The 27,752-nt window shown below is 40.6% G+C and overlaps 1 protein-coding gene across 1 annotated transcript in view; it reads right to left on the bottom strand.

Annotated features, from left to right (window-relative positions):
- SHROOM2 (shroom family member 2) overlaps window positions 1–23,673 on the bottom strand; it is a gene marked incomplete at its 5' end in the record, with an annotated part of 44,716 nt that extends 21,043 nt beyond the window's left edge. The window contains 4 exons of the mRNA XM_009084770.1: window positions 13,446–13,549; window positions 15,470–16,224; window positions 16,256–18,150; window positions 23,519–23,673. Of these exons, the coding sequence (XP_009083018.1) occupies window positions 13,446–13,549; window positions 15,470–16,224; window positions 16,256–18,150; window positions 23,519–23,673 (2,909 nt within the window). The remainder of the gene's footprint in view (window positions 1–13,445; window positions 13,550–15,469; window positions 16,225–16,255; window positions 18,151–23,518) is intronic.
- Window positions 23,674–27,752: the final 4,079 nt, after the last annotated feature.

Raw genomic sequence — 27,752 nt, 5'->3', positions numbered from 1 at the left:
AAAAGTCCTCACCCTACAATAATAACAGCACCCTCAAAAATCAATGTTCCCAAAAGTCCTCACCCTACAATAATAACAACACCCTCAAAAAATCAATCAAGTTTTGCAGTCCCTTTAAACTGACCTAAATGCAGGTGTTTTTCCAAAAGAGGCAGTTTCCTTCTTAGACCACTTTGAATTTGTCTTCCTGCTCTCTCCACTGTACTAGCAGTAGGAATTGTATAGCCCCACAGAAAATGATCAAGGACCTGACTTGGCTTGAAACACATCATTATGTGGCTTAAAGCAATTGTGAAATACTGTCTTTGCATATGACAAAATCCTGTTTATAGGCACAGTCCTTGCCAATATGCTACTTTTTGAACTTTGTGTGTTGAAACTGCTTTCATTGTGTATTTGCCTGGCACTTGGCACAGTGGGATCCAAAAGCACTTCTGCAACAGTCCACAAATAAAGAGTAGTTTCTTCTATCCAGTATAGTTCTACTTGAGACAACAACACAATGTTTGGAAGTTAGAATGGGATGCACATTGTTGGACATTTACAAAAAAGTCTGAGTTCTAAGGACACATTTTAATATATATTGATATGTACTAACTAGTGCAATCTAATAGATTAAAGCTCACCCTACAGCAGTCTCTACAAGAAAATTATGCATTGGTTTCACTGTCTAGGGGATCAATTTAGATATCCAACCACAGGTGTCTTCCACAATTCGAGAAACTTCAGAGATTCAAAGGCACCAGTTCCCCTAAGAGGTGGCAGCTGGAAGCCAAGTGGGATGTGCTGTGCTATCTCAGGTCTCATTAGACATCTGGTTTTAGTCAACTGTTTAGCCAACCACGTCTAGCCAATTTACAATCAAATCCAAGATCTCTGTGGATTATTCTGGAATCAGCACTTTACCTGCATGTAGCCATTTAACTTCTATTAGGTACCTGAATCCTCATCTGAGTCCCATGTGCTTGTTCCTTCAGAAGCTCCAGGACCCCAAAGGTTTTGAAGCTCTTAAATTGGTTTTACTATTGCAATCCCAAGGAGACACTGACACCACAATACCACAATTTGGACATCCAATATCATGGCAATTATATTACTAGTAGTTCATTCTTCTGATGCACATTCTACCTGCAATCAGAGTCACTACAGCATACACTATCCACCAGATAGTGACACAGGAAGCTTATTCCAAAGATGCCAAATGAGAGCTTGGGCTACAAAAATACTTAGAAATCTTTAAAGACAAATGCATAGAATAAAGGAGCCTCTAGAAAACAGGTAATTGAATCACCATGATGGCTAACAGTCATGCCAGGAGCAGGCACAGCATGTAAACCACTACAAAGTAGAGCTGTTCACTGCCTTGGTCTGTAGAGACACAATGGCAACCAGCATCCCAGAAGCACTACTGAAGCAAATGGTCCTAAACCAAAGCATGTGTTAAGATGAAAAGAATAATGAATGCTGAGAGAATTCTTTCTCTCAAAAAAAAATTTAAAATAAACCTTGATACACCTTCAGAAGACAAGTGAAGGTACCAAACCAGCAGGATATCACACAAAGTATATCCCATGGCACACCACTGTTACATGACAACCCATGTACCACAATGCAAGTCTTGGTTTTTCAATTCTGTTTCTGAATGCCTGTTATCATTATCTGAGCATTGATGGCAGCTGTTTAGTCAGTTACACTAAATACAGCTTAGTTGTTGCACCCAATGTGATAAAGCAAAATGTCACTCTAGCTTAACAATAGTTGCATTATCACCTGGCTTTATCACAGAAAGAAATATGATAACAGGCACTGTTTGCCAGTTCATCAGTCCCACCAGAATTTCTCTCCTGTCCTGCCTGCATCATACACAGCAATGTGTTTTCATCTCACATTCTTTCTCTTCAAAACTGTTACCTGTCTCTTCACAAAAATCAAAGATAAATTCAACAGACCCACTCTAATTCTGCAGCAGATGAACAAAGTTATGTTGATGGATGAATGTAGGCCAGTCAGTCATGGGTAACAGCAAAATACATAGGCCCACAATAAAAATCGAATCGGATTGAAATTAAATTTCTTACAGCAGCACAGGGGCCTTTATGCAGAAGCGAAGAATCTTGCGGGAAAGGGCAGAGGGAGGGATGTTTTTCCTTCTTTAGTTCAGAAAACAAAAGCCCCTCCTCCATTCTGCTGCACATCAAAAATAAATGATAAAAGATAATTTTTTGGCTGTATTCTCACTTGCTCACTACTGCATGACTGTCCTAGCACACAGGGGATTACCTGCATGGGATTAAAATGACTTCTGCTCACTTAAGCCAACCAGTTAATGTGCTCTGTACTTACACACTGAATTCAATCTTCAGAATACCCAAACAGTATAACGAGAGCCATCATATTGCACAAATGGCAACCACTGCAGGGACAAAAGACAATACTTTCCAACACTGCTAACAAGGAAATCACAGTCACATTCAAAAAAGCTCAAAGAACGATTGTCATTTTACTACAAAAAAACCCCTACATTCCAGTTGCCACTCCTTTGATTGCCTTTTTTTAATCTAGACTTTTTTTCCTGATATGCTGTTGCTATTTTCTTGTTGCTATTGCTACCGAAAACAGCTGCTTGCGGCTGAACAAGAATTAGGTAACAACAGAGTCTATAAAATGAAGCACTTTGTGAATAAGAGCTAGGTTACCTGAGCTTCACAGGCAGGCACCAAAATGAACACACAGCTCATCTCTAACGAAAAAAAAAATCCTAAACCAGTTATTTAAATTAATTAGCATGCATATGCACACATTTCAATAGCCATCTTTTCACTCAGAGCCACACTCACCGCTTGCTTCCAATAGTCACATCCAATTCTCTTACACTCCCAGCTAATAGCTCCTGCTGCTGTAGAAAAGGTCTTCGTGCAAGCCTGCACTCCCAGTAACAGGCTTGCCAGGAAAATAACAAGATGAAAAGCTCTCGCACCACCCCTAGCCGAGAGGAACCCCGAGCCTGGCACCCTGAGCCACAACAACAGCACTGCAGCCCTCAGTCCAGAAAACAAGGGTTTTCGAAAGGCACTGCCTTCTAATTCCAGCGTGCACGATGCCAACTGTGAAAACAAAAGCTGCTAAAAACAGCGCGTGTGTGCGAGCATATGCACACAGAGCATCTTAGCTGGAATTAACTCACGTTTTCCCCCTATTCTCCCAACCCATCAGTGAGCAGAGCAGTCGATCACACTAAGCAAAATAAAATTCTGTAGCAAGCATTGCATCTTTCCTAATTTGCTACTGTAGCTTCTGCTGATATGGACAGAAGATGCAGCCTCTACTCAAAGACCTGGAGAACAAAAGAAATACTGTATGAATTACTGCAAATTTCCGTTCAGAACTGACAGAAAAGGTAAATAAGGCGTGCACCTCACGCTGTTTCTCTCATGCTTTAATGCAAAAGGCAAGACAATCTTACCAGGATTTACAGCTGTTTATCCATATTCACTGCATGTGAGAGCTTTGCATCCTTGCAAATGTGCCAGCCAGTTGGAAAGCCTCGCAGAACTGAGTCTGTCTCAACCTCTGCGTCTCATTTACTGTAACACAGAGGATTTTCAAAGCCATGCCTCACAACAGCTGGCTTGTTTTTGCCTGCTTCCTATGATTGACAAGTTCATACAAGCTCCGTCAACTTTAACCTTGATAAGTGAAGGCTTAGTCTGTATTGTATGTTACATCACCAGAAACTTCTGACCTCAGGGAAAAGATCTCAGAGACTTCAAAGCTTTTCCTTTTCCCCACCCCCACCCCCTGGATTTGGTTATTAAAAAAATTAAAACAAAATTTAAATGTCCTTTATTTTCTAAGGGTTTTTCTTTTCATTTGTGAAAACCATGATCCGCATTTCCACAACTACAGCTCCACAAGTTATAAATATTTACAGCGATTTTAAAAGATCGGTGCATTACTGCACTCCTTTCTGAACAATCTTCAGATAACCAAGTGTTTAATTTTAGAGGAGAACCTTCATCAACAGCCCTCCAGCTTGAATTTTTTTGCATGTGTTCTGCATACAGGCTCTCCCTCTTGCAGGAGATTCTGCAAGGAAAGATTAAATGCTTTTATGCTGCATGAGCAAATCGCCACCCCCACGCTCCATCTTTAGAAACCAAAAGCATTGTAGTCTCCATCAGAGCGAAGCTCAAGCTCCTTTCAATTTTTCAACAAGAACACATTAACAACTTAATAGAGAAACTGTGGATAAGGCTTTAATACGTATTAAAAGATCACTTTAGAGATGAGCATTTTAAGAGGAAAATGTTATTTAAACTGCACACAAAATCATACAGAACAATTAGACACCCAGTTAATAACCTACTCTCAAAATTTTTCTGCCTCCCAAAGCTGCCTATTTGATCTCAAGGGAGTGACAGAACAAGCTCAAGAAAACATACCATTTACATAATACAACACAACTGGTTAACAGACTGTAGCAAGTCTGGTTGGCCCATGCAGAGAAATGGAAGTTATAGCTGTCACGTTACTTTTTAGCACAAAACTTCACTCAAATTTACTGGCATAAACAGTCTCCTGCGTGACAGCAAATCATAACCACGTTGCCTAAGGGCTTATAGCAGAAAGTGAACATTTCACAGGCTAGCTTTTAGTACCAGAACACCATAAAGCCACTCCATATGGTAGAAATATATGAACTGCTGCACTGAGGAGACAAATCAGTCACCTATTTCCAATGATGCCTTTCATCAAGTAACTTAAGGGAAAATAAAATCTACAGTACATCAGCACATGATGCTTTTATGACTACAACCACTGGAGACTGTCTTACATTATCTCTAATCTCCCTACTCAAGCGTTATCATTAACAGGGCCACAGGAAGATAGCTGGATTTCCAGCAATGCAATGAAAACGTATGTCTTTAGATGATTTTCTCTAATCCTCTTTCCAGGGAAAGCAGTAAAACCAAACTAGAACACAAAAATGAACTAATGCATACAAATTTATCCCTGTTTCTCTCTCTCCACAAACTTTTTTTTGTGTGCTGTTCCTCTCACTCACTCCCAATTTCAGTACCTTCAGAATCATGTTTAGGACTTCTTCCAGCTTCTCAAGCTTGGTAACACCCTTAGGGGCAGGGGAGGAAATTTTTCTAAGAAACTACCCTGCAACACTTCCTTTTATCAGAACATGGTGGCCTTGCATACCCTTAGCTGCATGCACAGTGGAGAACAGATGTGTCAGGAGCAATTAGCAAAAATAGCTTTATTCAGTAATAAGAAGCTGGAAGTAGAAAAAAAGGGGATAGATGAGTTGGACAGCCACTCCCAAGTTTAGAAACAGGGATTCAAAATTCACCTAACAGAGGGAGAATCCACACTTTCAGGGGTGTGGAGAATGAGCCAATTGGATATGGGAGAAACAGGTCTGCATTACTGCAGCATACTGTAAACCAAGCACAGGCTTTGGAGGCAGTCCAGCACTCATTTAATGAGATCCAGCAGCTGCTGGGGAGCTGGAGTGGAGCATCACACCCATCAGTAGGACACACACCTGACAGCTGAGTGCTGCCAGCAGAGAGAGCCATGGGAGGCAATGGCAGGAGCCTGCAAGTTTTAACACTCTCACTTAGCCACAACCAACGCCTGAACCCGAAATAATGCACTGTGATGCTCTTGAAGAGCCATGCATCTCTCAGCTCAAGCAGCCTGAAAGTTTCAGAATGGACAACAAGAGGGAGAAAGAGACAAGTGGGACAATTTATCATGCAATTCCTGCCTCAACCCTGAGGTATGAGAAGAATCTGGTTCAAAACTTTGTTACTTGAAGAGCTACTCTGTGCAAGTGGCCGTATGCATTTAGATAAATCATTCTTGAAAGATCAAGAATCCTCACAGTGGTATTTCTTTTTGGAAAAAGCATTTACATACATGAGATGAGAATTTTTAAAAAGAACAAACCAGATGGTATAACGCTAAGAGATAACATGCAACTGAAGATATAATACATGAAACTCAGAGAAAATGTGTAACACCTACCAAAACACCCAACCATCCTTTTTCCTTCCCTCTCTCTGTCCCCTCCATAGAATGGCTTAAGTAGCAATTAAAAGGACATCCACCACAGAACCAAAGTCCTGCCCAAATGAGGAAACCTAGAACTAAACTAGCAAACCAGATGTATAAATAAGGTTAAAAAAAAGATGTATAAATAAGGTTAAAAAAAAGCTTTAAAAAGAAGCAGAAGTACAAATTCTTAAGGGTACTAAGAATAACAAAACAAAGGACTTTTTCAAACACAGATCTGTCAAGAAGATTATAGGGACAGAAATGCAATAATAAGAATACTAAGAAAATATGCCCACAGCAAAAATTTGACATGGACTCCCCTTCACATCTCCAGCCTACGCAGGAATTATTCTCAGATGCTGCACACCATTGAAAGCAGGTAGACACGAGTTACTTGGAATATATGATCATCTCCTGAAACTCCCATTGGAAATTGCTGAAATAGTAGCTGTGATGCACAACTTCCATTTCCCTGATACTTGGGCAACTGCTTGAGCAAAGTGACACAAGCAATGTTTGCGGAGGGAAAGTGTGAGGGTGCTGAAGAGACAGAAAGAGAGCAAGAGTAAAAGTAAAAATTCATTATGAATCTAGAGAACTTCAGAGCCATAAACTTAACATCTAAATTCAGCAAAGAAGTAGAAATTGTTTGAAGAAATTCAGCAGCTGCACTAACTAGTGTGTAAAAATGACAAAGAATCATGTTGGGCTTGTGCAGAAAAGATGTGTCTTGGATGTGTTACTATTCTTAGAAAAAGTCACTACACATATGGACAACAGTGATCTGGATGACAGATTTTGGATTTTTAGAAGATTCAAAAAAAAAAAATTCATCCTCACCAGAGGCTCTTATAAATTTGACTGCCATGGAACAAAGTCCTCACTTGCCTCATCACATCATTCACAGAACTGGCTAGATCTGATGATTTACAAAAGGGGTGAAAAAGAAGGTGGCAACAGTTGCTGCTATGAGGAAATTATTCTGAGTAATAACAACAGAAAACAAAGATTTCCTAACCCACAGGATAGCTTTTCTGTACTTCAGCAGCATATACAGTGATGTGTAACTGTAATTACTGCTAGACAAAAAGGCTGTTCTATGAACATATCATCTCTGTACCTAACAGCAGTAAAAAGCCCAAAACCAACCAAACAACCAAAACACCCCAAAACTATAACAAAGCCAAAAGAACCAGATCAGCAGAGGCTGCACAAGATGCCCAGCAGCATGGCTCCTTATCTGCCCTGCTCTTATGTTCCCCAAGCATCTGCTAATGATTCAGTCAGAGAAAGAAAACCTGCTCAGGTAGACCTTTGGCCTGTGTTTTTAGGCATCAACATCCATCAACTTCCATCATGTACCAATGATTCAAGGTTACACCGTCTTCAAAGTCTGATATTTGTCTATTATTGGTCAGTCACATACACTAGTACACTAGAAAGACACTGTCGTTCATGGTAATTAAACTTTTACTGATTACAAGTATTTACAGAAATCTAAGGAAGATGAAAGGTGTCAGGGGACTTCTCATACATGTAGAGATGCTGTTGGACTCTCTCTCCTCTATATGCATAGGAAGAGCCACAGAAGTGTTTTCACAGTAACAGGACAAGGGGGAATGGTTTTAAACTGAAAGACAGTAGGTTTAAATTAGGTATTAAGAAGAAATTCTTTACTATGAGAGTGGTGAGGCACTGCTGCCCAGAGAAGATGTAGCTGCCCCATCCCTGGAAATGTTCAAGACCAGGTTAGATGGGGCTTTGAGCAACGTGGTCTAGTGGAAGGTGTCCTTGCCCGTGGCAGAGGATTGGAACTAGATGATCTTTAAGGTCCTTTTCAACCCAAACCATTCTATGGTTCTAATGTAAACAAAAAGGTCTTCAGTAGCTCATGTGCTTGAAGTCTATTTTAATAGCTAGGAGTCTGTGAGCACATACCTTGGCTCTCCTGCACTTTCTTCAGATGACAACAAATAGCTACACGCAACTTGCTGGAAAGTGAAAACTGCATTTTTTACATTTTTTTTTGTTTTAACTTGATGCAAGAAGACATTTTCACATGCAAATTCCTTCCGTTAGGAATTCAGATATCTGAAGCTTTACTTCAACGAAACTCCTATGTTCTAGCAACATGAAAAGCATGTTTTCTTCTCCCTTTAACTGAATAACTGGTCTTCCTCAAACAAGACCAATTAAACATTTAAATAGTCCTTATTTTACTTAAACTGATTTTAAAAAGAGAACACTTCACATTATAAGCTCTTGAATAAAATGAACACGGAAATTGTTAGTACACTGCACATTAGATAAAAAAAAAATCATTAATTTTACTTGTTAGGTCATTCTATACTTAACAAACCAAGAGGAATATTTTATTTCCTTTAGAAGAATTAATGTGAGAAATTACATCAGCTGTAGGTGAAGTGTAGAGACCTTAAGACTTCTTTTGCAACATAAAGTATTGAAGCTTGTTAATACATGCACGAAATGTTTGTCAAAGTAATATTTTCACTGATTGTTAAGGAAATAGTTGCACAAGGTCATACTAATTCTTCCTCATGAGGACAAAGGAAGAGCTGGAAAAAATTTTGCTTATATAGGTCTAGCAATGTCTCGGTAAGTCCTGCAATGACTCAGACATACTCACCCAGCAAAGTTCATTCAGGAAAAAGCTTCTCAATTTGACTATAACAACATATATAAAGTAAATGACATAAATGAGTAAAGTAACTTCAAGAAGTTCAACAAGGACAAGTGCAAGGTCCTGCACCTGGGTCAGGGCAGTCCCAGCACAAGCATAGGCTGAGAATGGATCGAGACTAGCCCTGGAGAGAAAGACTTGCAAGTGTTTGTGGATGAAAAAGTCAACATGACTCAGTAATGTGCACTTGCAGCCCAAAATGCCAACCATGTCCTGGGCTGCACCACAAGCAGCCTGGCCAGCAGGTTGAGGGAGGTGATTCTGCACCTCTACCTGCTCTTTTGAGACCCCACCTGGAGTACTGTGTTCAGCTCTGGGGCCCCTAACACAAGAAAGATGTGAACCTGTTGGAATGAGTCCAGAGGAGGCCACTAAGTTGATCAGAAAGCTGGAACACTTCCCCACTGAGGACAGGCTGAGAGAGTTGAGGCTGTTCAGTTTGGAGAAGAGAAGACTGAGATACCTTACAGCAGCCTCCCGGGACCTAAAGGCTACAAGAAAACCAGAGAGGGACTTTTCACATGGGCACATAGTGATAGGACAAGGGAGAATAGCCTTAAGCTTAAGAAGGGCAGGCTTAGATTAGGTATTAGGAAGAAATCCTTTACTGTGAGGGTGGTGAGGCACTGGAACCAGGTTGTCCAGAGAGCTTGTGGACTCCCCATCCCTGGAGGTGTCAAAGACCAGGATGGATGGGGCTTTGAGTAACCTGAACTAGAGGAAGTTAAAATTATCTGAGCTGTGAAAAACTGTGTAGTTCTTAAGAATATTTCCAACGCCTAATTTATTTTCAAATAACTGATTTATATCATCTCTCATTGTAAACAGGAGCAACTAAGTTGTTCGAATGTATATTGTGGAATTTTGGGGTTTTTTTTCATCTCACTGCTAGTTAGTCCTCATAGATATGTGGCCCTGACCCCTAAAAATGCTATGTTTTATATGGGTGTAGATATACACACAAACATCCACATATGTGTGATACATTTATGAACATATACATAAATGGACGATCATCCATTTGTAAATTCTTTTCCATCTGACTCAATTAAGAAGACAATAAATTATTCACATTCCTCTGTTGCTGAACATTCTCTTTCTTCCCTGCACAGTGATTTGCTGCTGCAGCACCCAGTGAGCATGGAGCTTAGATACTGTCCAGGTCTTGAAAAAAATCAGTGTCCTTATGAGATGCCAAAAAAATAAATTGGGAACCTCTCCACAGGCTTCTGGTTCTGACTAGTCAGATTCATTTAGAACATTACACTTGGGCATTCAGGTCAACTTAGGCATTAAGAAATTATTTTTGCTTTGGTTTTGTATGATAAAGGCTGTTCCTCTGTCTTCAAGAGCTCAAACAGGAGCAACTACTAAGGTATGAAAGAGCTAAAAGAAACATTTTACAGTGTTTAATTAGAGTTGAGTCACACCATGATTGTATACTTGACACGCACATGCTCTTGGACTTGACACCTATTAAATGTTGAAATATTTTCTGCAACCTGTGATCTCATATATCCTTTTTTAACTGTTTGAAATTATGCAATTTTAATAGACATCACAGGAACAAATTAATAGAGCTGTAAGTCAAATGTTCTTAGAAAGTAAACAAAAGCAATGTCTGTAAACATCTCTAGTAGATAGCAATCTACTAGAATTATGACCTAGATCATAAAGCACTACTTTCTTGATGCAGAATGACTTTTATGTGTGTGTGTCATACTGCAAGCCACAGACTACTGGTCAGAGCACACATTTCCCTCTTTAATCTTTTGAAGGGCTATGTTGGTTTAGAAATTGTGGAGACTTCTACAGACTTAATTATATGACCAATATAAGTCATTTTACAAATGCAGAAAGAGAGACATGTTTAAAGCAGCACAGACTTTACATTTGTACACAGCTAAGCTTTTGGAATTAATTTGAAATAGAAAGAGTAGAATCATTAAAAACAAAAGAACATCAATTTCTGTTTTACAGATCAGCAGAATCATATAATGCTTTTAAACCATCCTAAAGCTAAGAAAATACTTAGAATCACATCAAACCTCATTACAGAAATACTCAGCTCATGTCAAATGGCTGTTTGCATCTCTGCAAGTTCATAACAAGAGCAGTTTGTTTCCTGCATGAGAGGTGATAATGGCTGGTATGGACCACTATTTTATTTTCATATAAAAATACTACCCCAAAATATTAAACACTTCAGAACATGTTGCAGTTCTTCTAAAAAGAGAGATGGATGAAACAACCTGAATTCATTGGAAGCACTCAGTAATCTCAGAGGGGAAAAAGTACAGCTCAGAGATGAAAGAGGTTCACAAATTATCTTCATCAACTCAACCCCTCCCCCCCACTTTTCTAAGTAGCGTTAATTTAGGCTTTACTACTGTGTGCTAAAAATAGAACAGCACCAAAAAAAACCTACAGCAAAAGTAACCAGCAGCAAAAAGCCCAGGAGAAAAAAAGAAGGTGCTTATCATCACTTTTTTTTTTTTTAAAAACACCACATTTGCTGTTGCAATACTCCAGCCCTTTTTCATTCTAGATTCAATGCATTAAAAAGACTGATTTCTCTGGAAAATAATCAGGGAAGCTGTAAGTAGTAAATATGCAAAGTTTATTTAAACCTCAAATCACTAATTATTTTTTTATTTTAAACAGCTGAAGGGGAGGGGTCACCCTGTAGTGCTGGAGAGTCTCCAACCCAGAGAAGGCACCTGTGGACCTCACAGCTGTCTCTCAGCTTGGATCCCTGCACATCTAACCCCCACAAATGCTGAAGGCTTGCTCCTGTGTCCAGTCTGGTCACACTGGCTTAGGTAGCACAAAGGCAGCCATAGCACCCAAGCCTCAGGAGCACAAAATAACACCTGTCAGCAATATAATCCAAACAAAAATTTTAAAAGAAGGTATTAAATATGATCACAAGGAAGACCTTAGGTTTGGTTACTATTCATGTTCCAGAACATACCATGAGTTAGGAAGGTTTGCTAGCCATTTGCAGATTAGTAGCTTTTAAAAATAGAAAACTCAACGTCTTTAGGGCAGCTCAAAAACCATAAAATCAATTCATGTCATCATGACCAGCTCCTTTGGAGCACAAGAAAGCCTTGTTTAAAAAAAGAGCACATGGAAACGTATTCTTTCCCATAGGGCAGCCATTCATCATCACACAGAAGCAGTTCACAACACAGGAATTAAATGCCCAAATGAGGGATTTTATTTAGTTAGCTTCTCAATACAGAAGGCACATTAACCTCTGCATATCACAAGTGCTGAGGGAAAGACTGCGAAAGAGACCGATTTACAAAACCTCCTGTAATGCAGTGAAATACCCAAACACTACATCTGAAATAGTATGTCAAAATAGGCTTCAGATTATAAAAAAAAAGCCACTGCAGCTGGTGCCCAGTCACGTGGTTTTCATGGATTCTGTGGTTATAAAGCAAGAATTGTGCTGCACAAACACAGCTAAAACGCTGGCGTAGGAGTATTATTCACATGCTTTTGTGACTAGGCTTCAGCACTGGTGGATTGAAATCATTTTCCTTGTCCAGAGATGCTGCCTGCCTACAGCAGCTTGTCTGCTCCAGCTGATTGTGCTGCCACCTCCCCCTTTCCTCCCCTCCCTCCAGCCCCATGGCCCCTCCACGCGTGCGCACACTCACTCACAGCCTGGTGGGCTATTCCTTTTCAAATCACTATGGCAAGTACAAAGGGCTACAAAGAATTAAGAAAAATAGCAGATGGTCTCTTCAGCTGAGCCACAAGCAATGCAGAATACAATCGTATAAACCCACAAATAAATATTAATTTTTATCAAGTTTTTACAGTCACGACTAGAGTACCTGCTCATAATTTCCTCTCCCCTTGAGAGATTAATACCCCTTATAGAACTGAGGAAAGCCCCTGTAAGTCCTTTTTCCTACAGATGTGTTCCTTCTGTCACAAAACCCGGAGCTGTCAGACCTGGTGGCAGCAGTGGGCACAGCCTCAGAGGCCAAACACCACCTCAACAGCTGCAGCATCAGCAGTCCCTGAAATCACTGCCTGCACTGCAGCAGGCCAGGAGGAGGGCAACCCCCTGCATGCTAGGCATTTAAAGGATTCTAACTCATTGTGCATACACTCAAATGTTTGACAAGGGCCTGAAAACGTTGTTAATTAAAACATGGATTACCAGAGAAAATTGGAGCTGATTAAATGGGAAAACAACTTCTAGGGACTTCTATTAATGTACTGCATCCTGTAAAGGCACAAGAAGAAAAGATTCTAGTTTACAGCACTACTGTGTCTCAGTAGCATGCTGTCTTTGCCAAGGATAATATGGGAAAATTCTTTGGGGAAACCTCAAGCCCTCCACCCCTCAAAAACCTGGAGCTATCATTACATGCAAACAAATAAGAATCATCTGACTCAGAACAAACTGCAATACACTCAACACTGGACAATTTCTTTAAGCTCACACTAGAGTTACCATAAATTTCAGTCCCACATTAATTCTATCATATAGGCTGAAGTAGGTGGGGAGAAGGAGGAAAACAAGGGAAAAAGGCATTGCAAAAACTCTGAAATCATCATAGCAGAACTTCCAGCTTGAGTCAGGAAAAGATCAGATCAGAACTGTCAAAAAGAAATCTCTGAAAGACAGGAATTAAAAATTACTTACCTTACAGTGCAGTTCCTTTCATCCAGTTTGTTGACTTTAGACAAAATACACTCTCCATCTTCCTTTAAATCCTCTGTTTGTCTCCTTACTTCAACTGAGACTTCCTAAAAGTGGTTTATAGTACAAGTAAGAGACCAAGTCATCATGTTTCAGACTCTTGAAAAAAAATCTATGATTATGGAACCTCTTATTTGTGGGTTTGCTCTGTCTGAATGAAGTCAACAGCATAGCATGCTTTAAGCTTGCTTAGTTTTAAGAGGTACAGTGTGCTGTGTGACCTCTTGCAGAGCACTCCCGACCTGGCTGTGCCTGCATTGCTGCTCTGCTTTCTGATCTACAGAGGAGCCTCACGTTTATATAAATGCTCACGATTTCCACTTGGCAAAGACAAAAAAATGAAATGAGGCAAAGAAGTACCAGAAGAGCTGCTCACATTTTAGAAGGTGCAAGCACACACCAGCTTCTGAGTCCCCAAGCATGTACTTTAGTTTCTCAGTAAAACACACAACATTGCTGTTCCAGAATGTAATTATCGCACTATCTTCAAACAACCCCACCCAAAGCAGAACTTTGCATTACAAACACTGAACCTACAGGAAATTTAATTGTGCATTAGCACTGGAATAATCTGAATCATATATGCAAGCCAACATTTTATTTACTTCAGTCTGTTGTAAGCATCTTCAATGCACTTATCACCATATTTTCCAGGTGCCTAAACAGGTGTCTGCTTTTTGCCCCAGGAGGCCTATACTGAACTTACAGGCACTGACTAATAAACCAGAAATGCATACAGGGAAGAGATTATATGATTTTTCTGCTGGGTAGGCAATTATTTAGTAATTTAGGGAATTTAACTTTTGAAATAACTTCCAGGTTAATATTTTCAGTGCTGGGAATCTCTACCCTAGTAAATTGTCCACATAGTTAAATCTGCACACAGAATCCAAAAATAACTTTTGCAAAACTTAACAACACAAAAAACTTATAGAAAGAGTCCACAACTTTTAGAGATCAACATGTTCTGTTTCTTTTTTAGCTATTCTTTTTCTACTCTGTGTCTACACACACAGACACACACGGAGAGATGCTATGTATATGTACATGTGCAATGTTTTTACCAAGAGGGGAAAAAATAAAGAAAAAAATATACAACTGCATTGCTTCAATTCTTCTCCTGCATAAGGCAAAGTTCAACGCAGGTTGAACACACGATGACTCCTTACATGTATCTGGCCATCTTGCAGCAGCCTGAACAATATCTTTTAACAGAGAACTTAAGAGACTTGGTTTCTCTGTTTACTTCCAGTGCCACCTGCCAACCATTCGCTGGCCCTGCTAGTTAAAAATTAACTTAATATTTACTTGCAAGTTGAACAGACATTTGGCATCTAAGGAATAAACCTATACATCTTAAATCAAGCAAACTGACATAAGGTAAAACACTAAGCAGTTTCATTTGTTACTGTAGTGTAGCTTTAACATAACAGACATATTTGTAACCCCTAAATTTTATTAGGCAGAAGTTTTGTCCTATGTAGCTTTTGCATCAAGCACATTCAGAAGAAAAGAGGAAAACCAGGGAAAATATTAGACCATTAACATAATTAGACAAAAGTACACATTATTTCCCCTTGGAAGATTTTTATCATTTCAGAGAACTGAAAACTTTAAAATGGGGAAGGCAGCCACACCAATGACTCTGGGTGAAAATTGCTTTAATCCTTCTAGATCTCTAGTGTAAAAAAGAGGATATTATCAAATCAAACACATTGGGTTTTTTCCATTTGGATACAAGACACAAGGAATTACTTGATCCAATTGCTCTTGTGCCGTACAAATTTGATATTCCTCATTTTACTTATGAGAGCTACCTGTAACATTTACTCCTTACTGACAAAAGGCAAATACCATATTACGTTGTGTTCCTAAACCGGAAATTTTCATAAAATTTGCCCCTTCACTCCTCTCCTGTCCCCCACGGCCTTGGGCAATTTAAAGGACAACGCAAAAGACATTTGTACCTGTTTGTAGCATTCAGTGGAAGGGGATGATCTAGACCTCTCATGGGTGTATTGGGATTTCCCATGTTGTTCGTGGCCTGCATCAAGGATATTATCGGCAGAATGGTACCTCCCTGAGCTCCTCGGCTCAATCGGCTTCCGCTGCTCCTTCCATGATGCCTCATACTCTGCAAAGGTTCCCAGGCGTTGTGGCTGTGCAGATTTCACAATCCTATCAACAGCCTTACTGCTGCTACTATGGTGGACATGGTCTTTTGAAGCATGAGCAGTTTCAAGTCCAACAGAGGCTATCCGACCTCTTCTCTCATACCACAACTCCTCTCCCTCTTGTCCACCATGTGCTTTTCTATCCGGCCTGTCAAGCTGCCCCTCTGCTAGGCCATGGGGAACTGGTTTCTGTGATGATTTCCTCGATGCAGGCTTACTTGTTTCTTCAAAAAATTTCCACCTGTCTGCAAATGAGCCCAGTGCTTCTTCTGATATATTTGGTCGGCAATGAGCACGGCACTCATCCTCCGACATCCCCACCTCATTCATCTTCTCTGGCTCAGAGTAAGATTTCAGTTTTTGCTCTGTTGTGAACCTCTTCCTGGCTCCGATGCGAGAAACGTGATGAGTGCCACTTCCTGTAGGGTTTGGTTTAGCTTGTGTATCCTCGAGGAATCCAGATACCTCTTCAGAAACCAAAGCCGATAACGAAGAGTTGTAACTACCAGTCTTTCGCTCAGGTGACCGGCAGAGCCGATAACGAAGAGTTGTAACTACCAGTTTTTCGCTCCGGTGACCGGCAGAACTCCAGGTCCCGCCGTTTGAAGGACGTTGCCCTCAGCACCCTGGCCTGTGCTTGCTTGAGGTCGTCTTTGTAGGCGTCGGTGAGGTATCTGTCTGGGTTGCTGGTGACATTTTCTGCTGGATCTGGTTTCCAGGTCTCATTGCAGTCCTCCGTTTCAGACGACCCTACTAACATTGCAGTACTTCTACTTTTCTGCAGCTTTGCTCTTCTCATTTGGATCTCATTTCTCAGGGTTGTTGCAAAACGATCACTCCTTCGTGCCTGTTTAGACAAGTGAGTGTCAAATGGGGCCTGTCGTTCTGTTACTGCTTCTGGGCTGTTGTCAGACTGCTTTTTCCCTTCCTGAGCTAAAGAATGCAACATTGGGGTCTTCTGAGGGGAAATCTTGCTACTCTCATCTTTCCCCCACCTAAAATCTTTCTGAGCAGATCTGGTTTCAGTGGTAAGGACACAGCCCTTTACATACTCCTGCGGACCTTGCCTAGTTTCACTTTCCTCAGAGCTGCTCTCACAGTTTTTCTTTTGTCCAGACTTTTCAGTATGAGTGGGTTTTTTAGCTTCTTCTACTACGGCACACCTAGCATCCCCCTCTCTGTCCACTGGGTAATGACTACTGTTCTCACATCCTTTCAGTGAAGATTCAACAGACTGTTGAGGTAGATAGTATTTTGGGTTTTGGGCCATTGTTATAACTGCAGGGTTTTCGTGAGATGCAAGCAATACATCAGTCCCCACTGCAGGTTTCCAGGGGTCATCCTTGACTTGTAGTGGCTTTGAGCTTCCCTGAGCAGGCTGTTTTGCTGTCACACAGTAATAGCGACTCTGTCCAGTGTTGTCCACCTTCTGTTCAGCAGAACTGTTCAAAGAGCAAGTGTTGAGCAGGCTGGCTTGGTTTGGACTGTAGCCATGAAAATGATCCGTAGGCAACTCCTGAATGCCACTATAAGACAGATAATGTTGCTGATCTTTAGGTGCAGCTAAGGCTCTTGCACTGTGAAAAAAAGTGCTTTCATCGCTGTACTGGTGCTGGTGGTGGTAAGTGTAAACAGGCTGTGCAAACCGAACATCAGTGCTGGACAAGGATGACTGCAGTTTGTTCACAGTTCCTGCATTACTGTTGTACCTTTCACCAGTTGAAGAAAATGTGTGTTCTGAACTGAGATCAGATTTATAATTTGAGCTGCTGATCCTCCTGTCACATGCTTTGGAGGGCCGGCGCTGCTGCTCCACAGTTTCCAAGTTCCAGTCACTCCTTGGCTGAGATCTGTTCAGGGCTGTAAAGTGCTGCGTGCTGGCACCCTCTGAGTACACAGGGCCATGGGCTTTCTCATGGCCTTTGGTAGCAGCAAAGCTGTCACTACGAAGAGGTGGAAGTGGGGGGGGAGGAGATGAAGACTTCTTCTTATCAGGAACATACCAGACAGGTCCAAAACTGGATCTTCCAGAGCTGCTGAGCTTGCCATCAGGGTGTTCTTCTATTCTAGGACTTTTATTGTTCTCATATTGGATGGGAGCTGATAAATACACAGGTTTGTCCTCTGCTACACTGCTGTCATTCAAAAACTGGCCAGACTTGCTTCCATGCTTAGCAGTTTCCCACTGGCCTACTTTGTACAGCATGTTCTCTATCGAAGAAGTGTCTACATTGGAGAGAGTGTGGTCAGGGGTGCTGGAACTTGTGGAGAACGACCCATAGGCTGAATCCCGCTTACTCTGGCTCCCTAGATGATCAATGCTACTATTAGACCTTGCAGAAGAAAGTCTTCCATACTGGGCTACTTGTGGAGTGTGATCCCAGCTGTCCATACTTCCCAAAGAGCTGAATTGGTCAGAAGTGCGATATAGACTTGACTGATCCCACGAGTTTGACAGGTCATGAGAAGAACAACTACTGTAGGAAACAAAGAAAAAAGACTTAGAATAAATGCACCAGTCAAAAATGTCACGACATAATTATAAATATATAGCCACCAATTCTACTAACTTTGGTTAAGATCCATCTGTACAGCAGTTAAAGACTAACAATCCAATAAAACTTAAGAGTTTGAAACAAATCAGGGCTTCAACTTTATACTCTGCCCCTGATTCAAAGTCTGAAACCTCAGTAATTAACTCAACTTCCCTATGCAAGTTTACCAATAAATAATATGCAACTTCATTTTGCTGACTTGGCTTTTGCATAAATGTGGTTTGAGGTCCACTAGCTTCTTCTTTCCCAGGACAAACACCAACTTATTTTCAGTTTATTTTCTAGGCACCCCAATTCTTCCAGCTATTAAACTCACATTCTTCCCTCTTCATTTTCATAATGTCACTCTGAACTTCTTTGCCCATAAAGTTATTCCCTTGTCCTACTTATCCAAATCTGCCTATCCATTTGATATTTTCATTTTTAAGCAGAGGTTCACTATATACACTTGTCTCAAATGCCACCACTTTAGTTCTGAGCCTGCACATGCATCTTATCAGTATGGTTTCAAACCACTCTCAGGTTGACACCCTTACACCAATGTCATTCAATTCCACTCAGTTCCACAACACTGACAGGAAAACTTCAGGAGGACATACCACAGAAACATAAGCTCTGCATGGCCATAATTAAAACTTCTGACCTTCCTTCAAGAATCATTGTTGTCACCAGTTTCTCCCTGCCACTCCTTCCTCTACAGAAACATTGTCTTTGACACTGTCCTTTCTCTGGGTCTTTTGTCTAGGACACTACTGCAAAATCTTGCTGTTTCTGTTATTTTCCTGCCCAATGAGTTTTGTTCTGTTTTCTCTCATTTCTTTGCCCTCACAGCAACCATCTCCTGTCAATCCAACACACCAATGCTAAGAAGACAGTCTTTCCAATTACTTTCATCACATCTCCCTGTTTGAACTTCACTGGCAGCTCTTCCTGCTTTATATACCAAATTCAAATTCTTGTCCTTGCATGCAAAGCCCCTTGGTAGGAATCCCAGAATTATTCCACTTCCCTGTAGCTATAATTATATGAAGCATCTATCAAATCCTGTGCAGTAAAGAGGCCTGTGAAAGCCAGCAATGAAATTATATTAGACCACAACAAAAATACAAAGACTGATAAATATCCTTTTTTCTGTCAAAATACTGCAAAGGTTAACTCAACAGTTCTTTGCAATTGAGTACTAACATGAGAATTGCTTCCCCCCCCCATTACTACAGCCTTAACCTTTTTTTAATACAATGCGGTCAAAAGCAATTTATATGAAATAAGAGAAGATATACTTCATGCTTATTTTCTAAAAGTCTTTTATTAACAAGATACACTAGCACTGGCCTCATCTTGTGGGTTTTTTTGTTCTTTTGTTCTTGCATATTCAGCATTTAAAATGTCTTACCGAATACTTAAAAATGTCTTAATTGTCATCTTAGGCTGATACTGTGTTTCAGGTAAAAAGTATCCTGGTCACTACTAGGATTTCCTTTGTTAATGAATAATGTAAGAGACATTTCTAAGAATTGCTGATATTTTCCCACCCACTTCAGCACTAAGGAGATCATAGAACCATTAAGGTTGGAAAAGGTCTTCACGATCATAAAATCCAACCAGACACTTGGCATTGATTAAAATAAAGATGACACTTGTGGCAGGAAGGCCTCAGTTTACAATTTACAAGTCTCATGTAAATCTGCTGACATTTAATGTGGAGTAGAGATTATCAGCATAAGAGTTCAAAGCTCTGGTACAAAATGCCTAATGGAAACCCAGCAGAGGCAGCAAACACTGTGCAGGAAGGACAGGAAGGCTTCTGATGGCAGGTTACTTCAAAGCATAGCCTCCTGTGGTCCTTAACTGCAGGGCAATCCTTCCATGAACCCTGACATGCAAAAGAGTCCAAAAGCCAATTCTCTGCCTGAGCCTGGCACCCCAGGATATCCTTCTCTCAATGTCTTTTTTAGAGTGGATTCACAACTGCTGGTTGAGGTTTGGCAGGTGAAGTCCAGGGACAATATACAAACACCATCCTTGACCACTTTGGCCTATAAGCAGCACTCCCAACCCTGGGGCATGAGTTTTTGCTTCTGAGCCCTTTCAGAAACTACACAAGCTCATCAAATCCGATGACATTCAACCACATGGGATTACAAGTCAGAGGTACCTGACCCTAACTGCCCCAAACCCTCAGTTTAAGCAGCCTTCTCAAAGCATACTTACCTCACAGCCACACCTGTATGGCCAGAACGAAGTAGAAGAGGTTGTTGGGTTTAATGGCACAGTCATAGGCACAGGAAGAAACCCCAAAGCCTGTAAGGTCCTCTATTGTGGATATATCCACAATCTACTGAGTGGATGGATATATCCTACTCATATCCACTCATCCTTAGTTTAGGGTAGGCTAAGAAAAAAGCCTACATCCATGTTGTTAAGGTAAGACTTCTGTGAAAAAGATGGCAGAAGACTCAGAGAAATGAAGGCACCAAAAGCTTGACAAGTTCTAACTCTCTAGCCTTGCTTGAGAGGCACCTAGACCTAGCCTAGGCCTCCCACTACATAAACTTACAGTTTATGAACTGAAGTCACATGATTAAAAACCCCACATACAGTGGTGGATGTGGAGAGCTGGGCTCCAGAATCACCCTCTCTCCTGGTCTGTCTGTCTTCCTCTAGTTTCATCCACCTTCTCAAATATCCAAATTAATCAAAAATACACCCCCCACCCAAAAAAAAACAAAACCCAAAAAACACACCCAAAAAAACCCAAACACACCCAAAAAACAAACCACCAAAACCAAAGAAAAACCAAACCTCAAAACAAATCAATTACCCATCACTTAATCTAGCATCTACTGAGGTGGTAAGGTTAGGGGGTTGTTTTGGCCAGCTCTGTCCCACTCCGCCAACAGAAAAAATCCAGGCATATCCTGCTTGGAAGAGAGTAAATCCATCTCTCCCCCTAATTGAGCTCTCCATGCTTTGCAAGTGACTTAGTTTTCACACTCACAGAGAGAATGCAGGGAGGCACATTCAGAAGAGATTTTAGGGTGTGAATACCAGTCTCAGATACTTAGCCCAAGGAAGGACACGAAATTCCAGAAACAGCCCAGGGATGGGATGCTTGGGCTAGAAATATCCCCTCCTCAGGCTATTTCCATTATCTCCTTGCATACTACTGCTTTCAGCTACTGATTGCTGTGCCTCCCAATCAGCTGAGCTTGGTGCTTCTGGGTTTTGTGAACTGTACTTTCAAAGTGGAGAATCTCTGGGGCTGCTCACCCCTTTTCTGCCGACCGGCAAGCGCAAAGAACCCTGCCCTGCAACTGAGATCCTCAAAATACCCCAATCCGTTGGCTGCCACTCTGGGAACAACTGAGATCCTCAAAATACCCCAATCCATTGGCTGCCACTATGGGAATGCTGGACTCCCCTCCAGCAGCCACAGTCTGAAACCAGCTCTGCCACTGGAACTGCCTTGGACAACACCCACCAGGGCTGACAAATCGCCCAAACACATCACCTTTCCAATGGGCAGCACAGCAGCCAAGGGGCTTGGGATAGTGACCTGGAAACCCTGGTATCAGACTGTGCTAAAGCCACTAAATCTTTCAGCAGAAAGAATATGCCATTTTTATTAATATTAGTGCCAATGCTGCTCTTTCCAATACGTGAAAGGAGAGTACTCCTCTATTTCCCTCCCCCCTCCCCTTCTTCCTTTACACACACAATTTCCTGACCAAATCTCACTTCAAACTGGCCTTGAACCAAGACCAATTTTTAAATTTTATTTTCTGAAGTATTGGGACACACCCAGCTCCTATCAAATCACACCCTGAGACACGTGTCTTGTAGGATTTTACTTTCACAAGGTACAAGGACAACCACCAGGAAGAGCAGGAAGCATACACTGATTTACAGCTCAGTTAGCAGACTCATTAGTAACAGAAACACTCTTGAGCTATAGCATTGCAACAAGGAAAGCTACAGAAGTTTCAAGAAATTTCTGAATTTTGTTTCTACATACAAGGACTTTTACTGTCTTCAAATCTATAAATCTAATTCAACCTATCTATATGAAATTTAAATACAAATTCTAAATCACTATAAAACAGCTGCAATTATAATGACGGGTTTGCTAAATTTTCTGCTAATAAAGTGTTACAAAACACATTAAAAAAACCCTTCTGCCTAATGTTAACATTGATACTTTATTCAAAATTTCAAAAGCAGTAGGGAGCTTCCAAAGAAAACAAATGATGTAAAAATGAGAAGAAAAATGAAATAAGTATCAACATTCTTTTGTTCTGACTACTACAATAAATTAACATAATGAAGTAATGATGGAGAATGTACAGCAATAAGCACAGAAAATAGAATTCCACTTCCCAAACTGGGATTGTGTACCAGACTCATTTTCTTTAATGCTCAGTGTAACTGTGACCCAATAGGAACTGAGAAGGAAAAAGCAACAAAACCCAAACCCACCAAAAACCCCACCCCACAACCAAAAACAAACCACAAAAAAAAGCCTCCCCTTAAACAACCCAACAAACACCAACCAAAAGAAATCCATCATGAAAATGCTGAAGAAGGTCACCTATGAGCAGGAAACAAACAAGAACCTGTAACCAGACACATACAGGCATTACCTACAGGTTTAAAGTTTCACAGCTAGGACTACATGGGTGCCAGCCTTTCTGACTTAGTGTTGAATAAGACATAACAAATATTAAGGTGCTTTAAACAGAGACTGAAAATCATTGATCTTATTACCTCTCTACACAAGCAGGATCACAGGCGTAGGGAAGATCAGATTACAGAAAGTTTAACTAATAAAACCAGTAATGCCTTAAAGTCCAACAGTAAAACATTCCACACCCTCCCTTTAGAAGAAGCCTTTTTAATAGTCTGAAACACTATTTTTCAATTTCTTCTGCCTTTACTGTTTCACTTTATGAATGTTAGTTCTGGTGGTTTCTTTTTCTTATAAAGGTTTAGGATTTTACCAGTCCAAAGGAAACACAGAGCAAGAAACATAACCTTTTGATTGCCTTTAAAGCTAGTTTCTTACCTTTCAATCACACGCAAATATCACATACTGTTTCTGAAATCCACTCATCCATAGGTCAAACTTCCCAAACTGCCCCTTCCTGCACCGAAAGGGCAGGCAACGCTGAAGAAGTATAATAAGACAATTCTGCATTTGTTGTTTTAACTAAAACACTCAACGACATGACCTACATTGTTATTGTCTCGCTGTTGGAGCTTAATGTGTGTAACTTAAGCAGAGACTCACCTTGCATGATAGCGCGAGTGCCAGGAGGCGCAGGCATTAGACGAGGAAAGGTGTGACGTGGCTGTCTCAGGTTGACTTTCTGTAAATTTGGTTGCGTGCCAGGAGTGAGGCCTGCAGGCGAGGTCATTCCTTCTGAAAACGAGAGGCAGAGTGCACTAGTTAAATGCAAATAGTTCAATAAGGTGAAACCTGCAGCAAAACTAAAAAAATAAAAACAGTCTACCAGGGCTGTAGTAAAACATTTTGCAGGCAGGACAGAAGCTTTAAATACAGCAAATGAGACAACTTTCTACATGCATGCCAGTTTAGAAAAGACATCAGCATTTCTTTAAAATGATTGAGATGCAGTAATGCAAATACTCTCCAAGGTCTGTGCTTGGGCTTTTAATTTGTGATTTGTTTGGGTTTTTTAGCTGTAGGTTTTTTTTTTTATTTGAGGGGGTGGTGGTGGGTGTTTTTAATAAGATGCAGAGACAGCTAAACAAATTTTAAAGTACCTGATGTGCATCAAGGGGTTAATAGTTAAAGCTAATACTGACTCTTTTACAACTCAACAACAGTGCAGTATGGCTTTGGCAAGGTTTTACATAGGTGCTTAAGGGAGGAGGTGGGAAGAAAAGAGTTAATGACAGGAAGGATTAAAGCCATGTGCATTGTTTCATACAGGTTAGTAATAGTGATGTAACTAACGATTTTAACTCCAGCCAAGTTCCCGTTCACCTCTTGAATTGTTTGGCAACCCAGACATGCAGGGTTGTTTTTTTTTGTTTTGGTGTTTTCTGTTTTTTTTTTAAAAACTGTATCTCAGAGACCCATGTGAGACCCCAAATACTGACTTGGATACCACCTCCAAATGTACATGGTCATGTAATTGAAAAGATCCCTTCTAAGCAGTACAACGAGTTGTCAGAGCTTTGCACCTCACAAACCTTTCTGCAAAACTGCTCTGTACTCCTCTACCTCTTCCTTCTGCTCAGGAATAAGTAACAACAGCTTGCACTGCCTTCCAAAGACACCTCTCAGCACCCACAAAATAAGTGCATTCTTTTTTCCCCAATGTTAAATAAGCCTTCCGGGTGAAAGACAGCAACTTCTGTGTTAGTCAGCAGATGCCAAGTACAGGACATTTGTCTAGACCCTCTCAGTCACTTGGGAATAAAGCAGGAAGTTCTTTGAAGGTAATGCATCCTGCCCTTCTCTTTGGCTCATACTGGAGGAAGTATAATTTAAAATTTAGATGAGGTATATGGTGAGACAATCCCATCCTTCCAAGTCATTGTCTGAAATAAAGGCTTATTGGACTTTAGTTCTTGAGGGTTTTTTAATGCACTTATGCATTGATGAAATTTATTACTCCAAGGTTAAATAATTTCTATGAGTTACAGAAGTAATTTGCTATGCTGAGAAAGTGTTCCCTATTTTCAGTTTGAACTCTAAAGGTAGTTCTGCATTTTTATCTCATTCCCCCTTTTTATAATTTGGGTTATCAGACAACCACCGAATTTAGAGACTGAACCTAAAGCTCATTATGAACCCAGTATCTTCAAAACAGGTCAAATTTGAGCACATGGCCTTTTGCAGTAGATTCAGGAAGATCTGAAATCCATGTTGAATTGCCTTTCCAAACACTGCATGCAGTATTACAAAAGGAGAATAATAATTCTACAGGGAAGCTGTAATTTCACTAAGAAGTGCAGCAGCATTACTGTCACTAAAAAAAAAAGAAGAAGTAATTGTTTCCATAAACAAAAGTCTACTCTTCTCAGCATGACAAAAGAGAAAACAGTTAAGCAGAGCATCACTATGTTGTTTGTTCTTGGTAGGACATAATATTCAGAGAGTGGAAGAGTCTCAATACTCTCAGTGCAAAAGATTCTGTTCAGCCAGGGGATGATGGGCTCCAGATGGTCCTTGTGTGCTCCAAGCCTGTGTGCAGGTATGGAAACACAAGATCATTCCACTGTTCAGCTACACAGAACAGCAAATGATTTTTTCACCCCACTGCTCACCTCTAATGGTACTGACACCAGCTCAGCAAACCACAAATACCTATTTAGGCAAATTCAACAGACCTCCTAGGCATCAATTCAGCAAAAAAGGTTTATCCATAATGAGACAATTACTTTTCTATGATGCACCACTAGGGAAACACAAGACTAGAAAACTAGCATAATACAAGCAGTGTTTGGAGTTTAAGGAAAATGAGGTTGGGAAGAGGACTCCTGCGGTGGTTTGGACTTGGCAAATGGTAGGAGGAATCCAATCACTGGGAAGAAACAGGAAGGATGCACAGGTAAAGTCAGTACTGTACCTCATGGAACTTCTCAAGATCTTCATAAGATAGTTCCTCGCTACATGAATATCACTTTCAGATGGCATTTTCTGTCCTACAATATCCACCACCACTTTCATCTTCCTGAGCAGCCAAGCAAGGGGAGGAACATATTGGACTGAGTTGTGACGTAAGGCAAGTGAACAAGAATTTATAAGATCTGTTTAATTTTTTGTATTTCTAGACACACAGATATTTCTGAGAGATTCTTTTATTTTTCTTACGTAGTAGTCTGAACAGTCTAAAAATACTGGTGGAACCGTGTAGACACCTGCTTTTGTTGAAGTCCACAACGTGACTAAAAATTAATTTTCCGTGTGTAATCAACAATGTTTTCTGACAGATTCTCACCGTTTGGTTACAGTTACTATGTCCTGCACTCAAGGAAACTTTTTTTTTCCAAAAAAGTGGAGTGCAGCATGAATATTGATTCGAAAACTCAGCAAAATGGGTAGAAAGAAAAGACTAAAAGGTTCAAAACAGGAGTATTTTGCAGGCAACGAAAGAAGCTGGAAGCTAAGCATTTATATTCTAATGTAATACCTCTGTATTAATTCTGAGTGACAGAATTAGATCATCTGAACCTACAACCCAGAAAACCTCTAGCATTAATGGAAGCATTATTAAAAGCATTTCACTGACAGTGTCCTTCTACTAGTGCTTTTACAGAAGCTGCTGGAAGGAAAATGTTGATAAGCATTGAAGATATGTTACAAAGGAAAAAAATAACCCAATTTCTAGTGACTATAAGTGATCTGCTAGATAGTGGTCTCACTGACATGTGTGTGCAAATACTTTAGCAATAAAACAATTGTTCCAATCCAGTTTTTCACAATAAATTTGTCCCTTTGTAGTTACTGCTTGGAATTCATTAAGAAAGACATTCTGAATTTCACAGACTATAGAGATACTGATGTACATTGCTGCAGCAACTCTGAGAAGGTTGACAAGAGAAGGGAATACCCCACCCCCCCTCCAAAAATAATGACAAAATGTACTTTCTTGACCAAGAGAGAAAAAACTAAACTGGACAAGCACATTTATCTGTAAATAACAAGCTACAAAAATATCTTAATAATGAAACGTACACAGAACAAAGCAACTAAACTGCCTCAGCCTACAACAACAATGAACACAAGCCATTTCCAGACACATTCTGAATTCCTGAAGGTACCATTCAGATAAAATGCCAGCAGATAAAACAACAGAGGCATGTATTTCCCCCCCAACACCTACCCAGCAGACTTTATTTCATTCTTATTACCACAGAGCACTTCTCTTGTAACTTTGTCATATATTTGGAGTCCCAGGGAGAAAAGGCAACAGGCAGTTCCAAGTGGAAAACAACTGCTAGAACTTATTTTATAAAACCATAGAGTGGTTTTGGTAAGATCACTCAGTTCAAAGCCCCTTGCAATGGGCTGGGACACCTTCTACTAGACCACATAGCTCAAAGTCCCATCCAACCTGACGTTGAGCACTCCCAGGGATGAGGCATCCACAACTTCCCTGGGCAACCCGTTCCAGTGCCTCAGCACCTTCACAGTGAAAAATGCCTTCCCAATACATGTGAGCCTGAGGCTGCACATCTTTTCCCTGCACACAGCAGCAAACACAGGACACAGGCTGCATGTGCTGCATTTGCAAAATGGCATGTGAGCCTGAGGCTGCACATCTTTCCCTGCACACAGCAGCAGCAGCAAACACACGACAGAGGCTGCATGTGCTGCATTTGCAAAATAGAAAACCAGCGTCTCATCCCTTTTTACAGGCTATCTTCTGTTATTTCTGGTCCTATGCTGCCCAAAATTTACTGCTCCCAAGGATCACTTTTCATGTTAAACCTCAATAAGTCACCAAAATTTGGCTGCGTTTGCCTAGGGGGGCGACGGGAATGGAGTG

Source organism: Acanthisitta chloris, unplaced genomic scaffold (genome assembly GCF_000695815.1).
Source record: "Acanthisitta chloris isolate BGI_N310 unplaced genomic scaffold, ASM69581v1 scaffold7601, whole genome shotgun sequence".
NCBI lineage: Eukaryota > Metazoa > Chordata > Aves > Passeriformes > Acanthisittidae > Acanthisitta > Acanthisitta chloris.
This window is presented reverse-complemented; position numbering and strand designations above follow the sequence as displayed.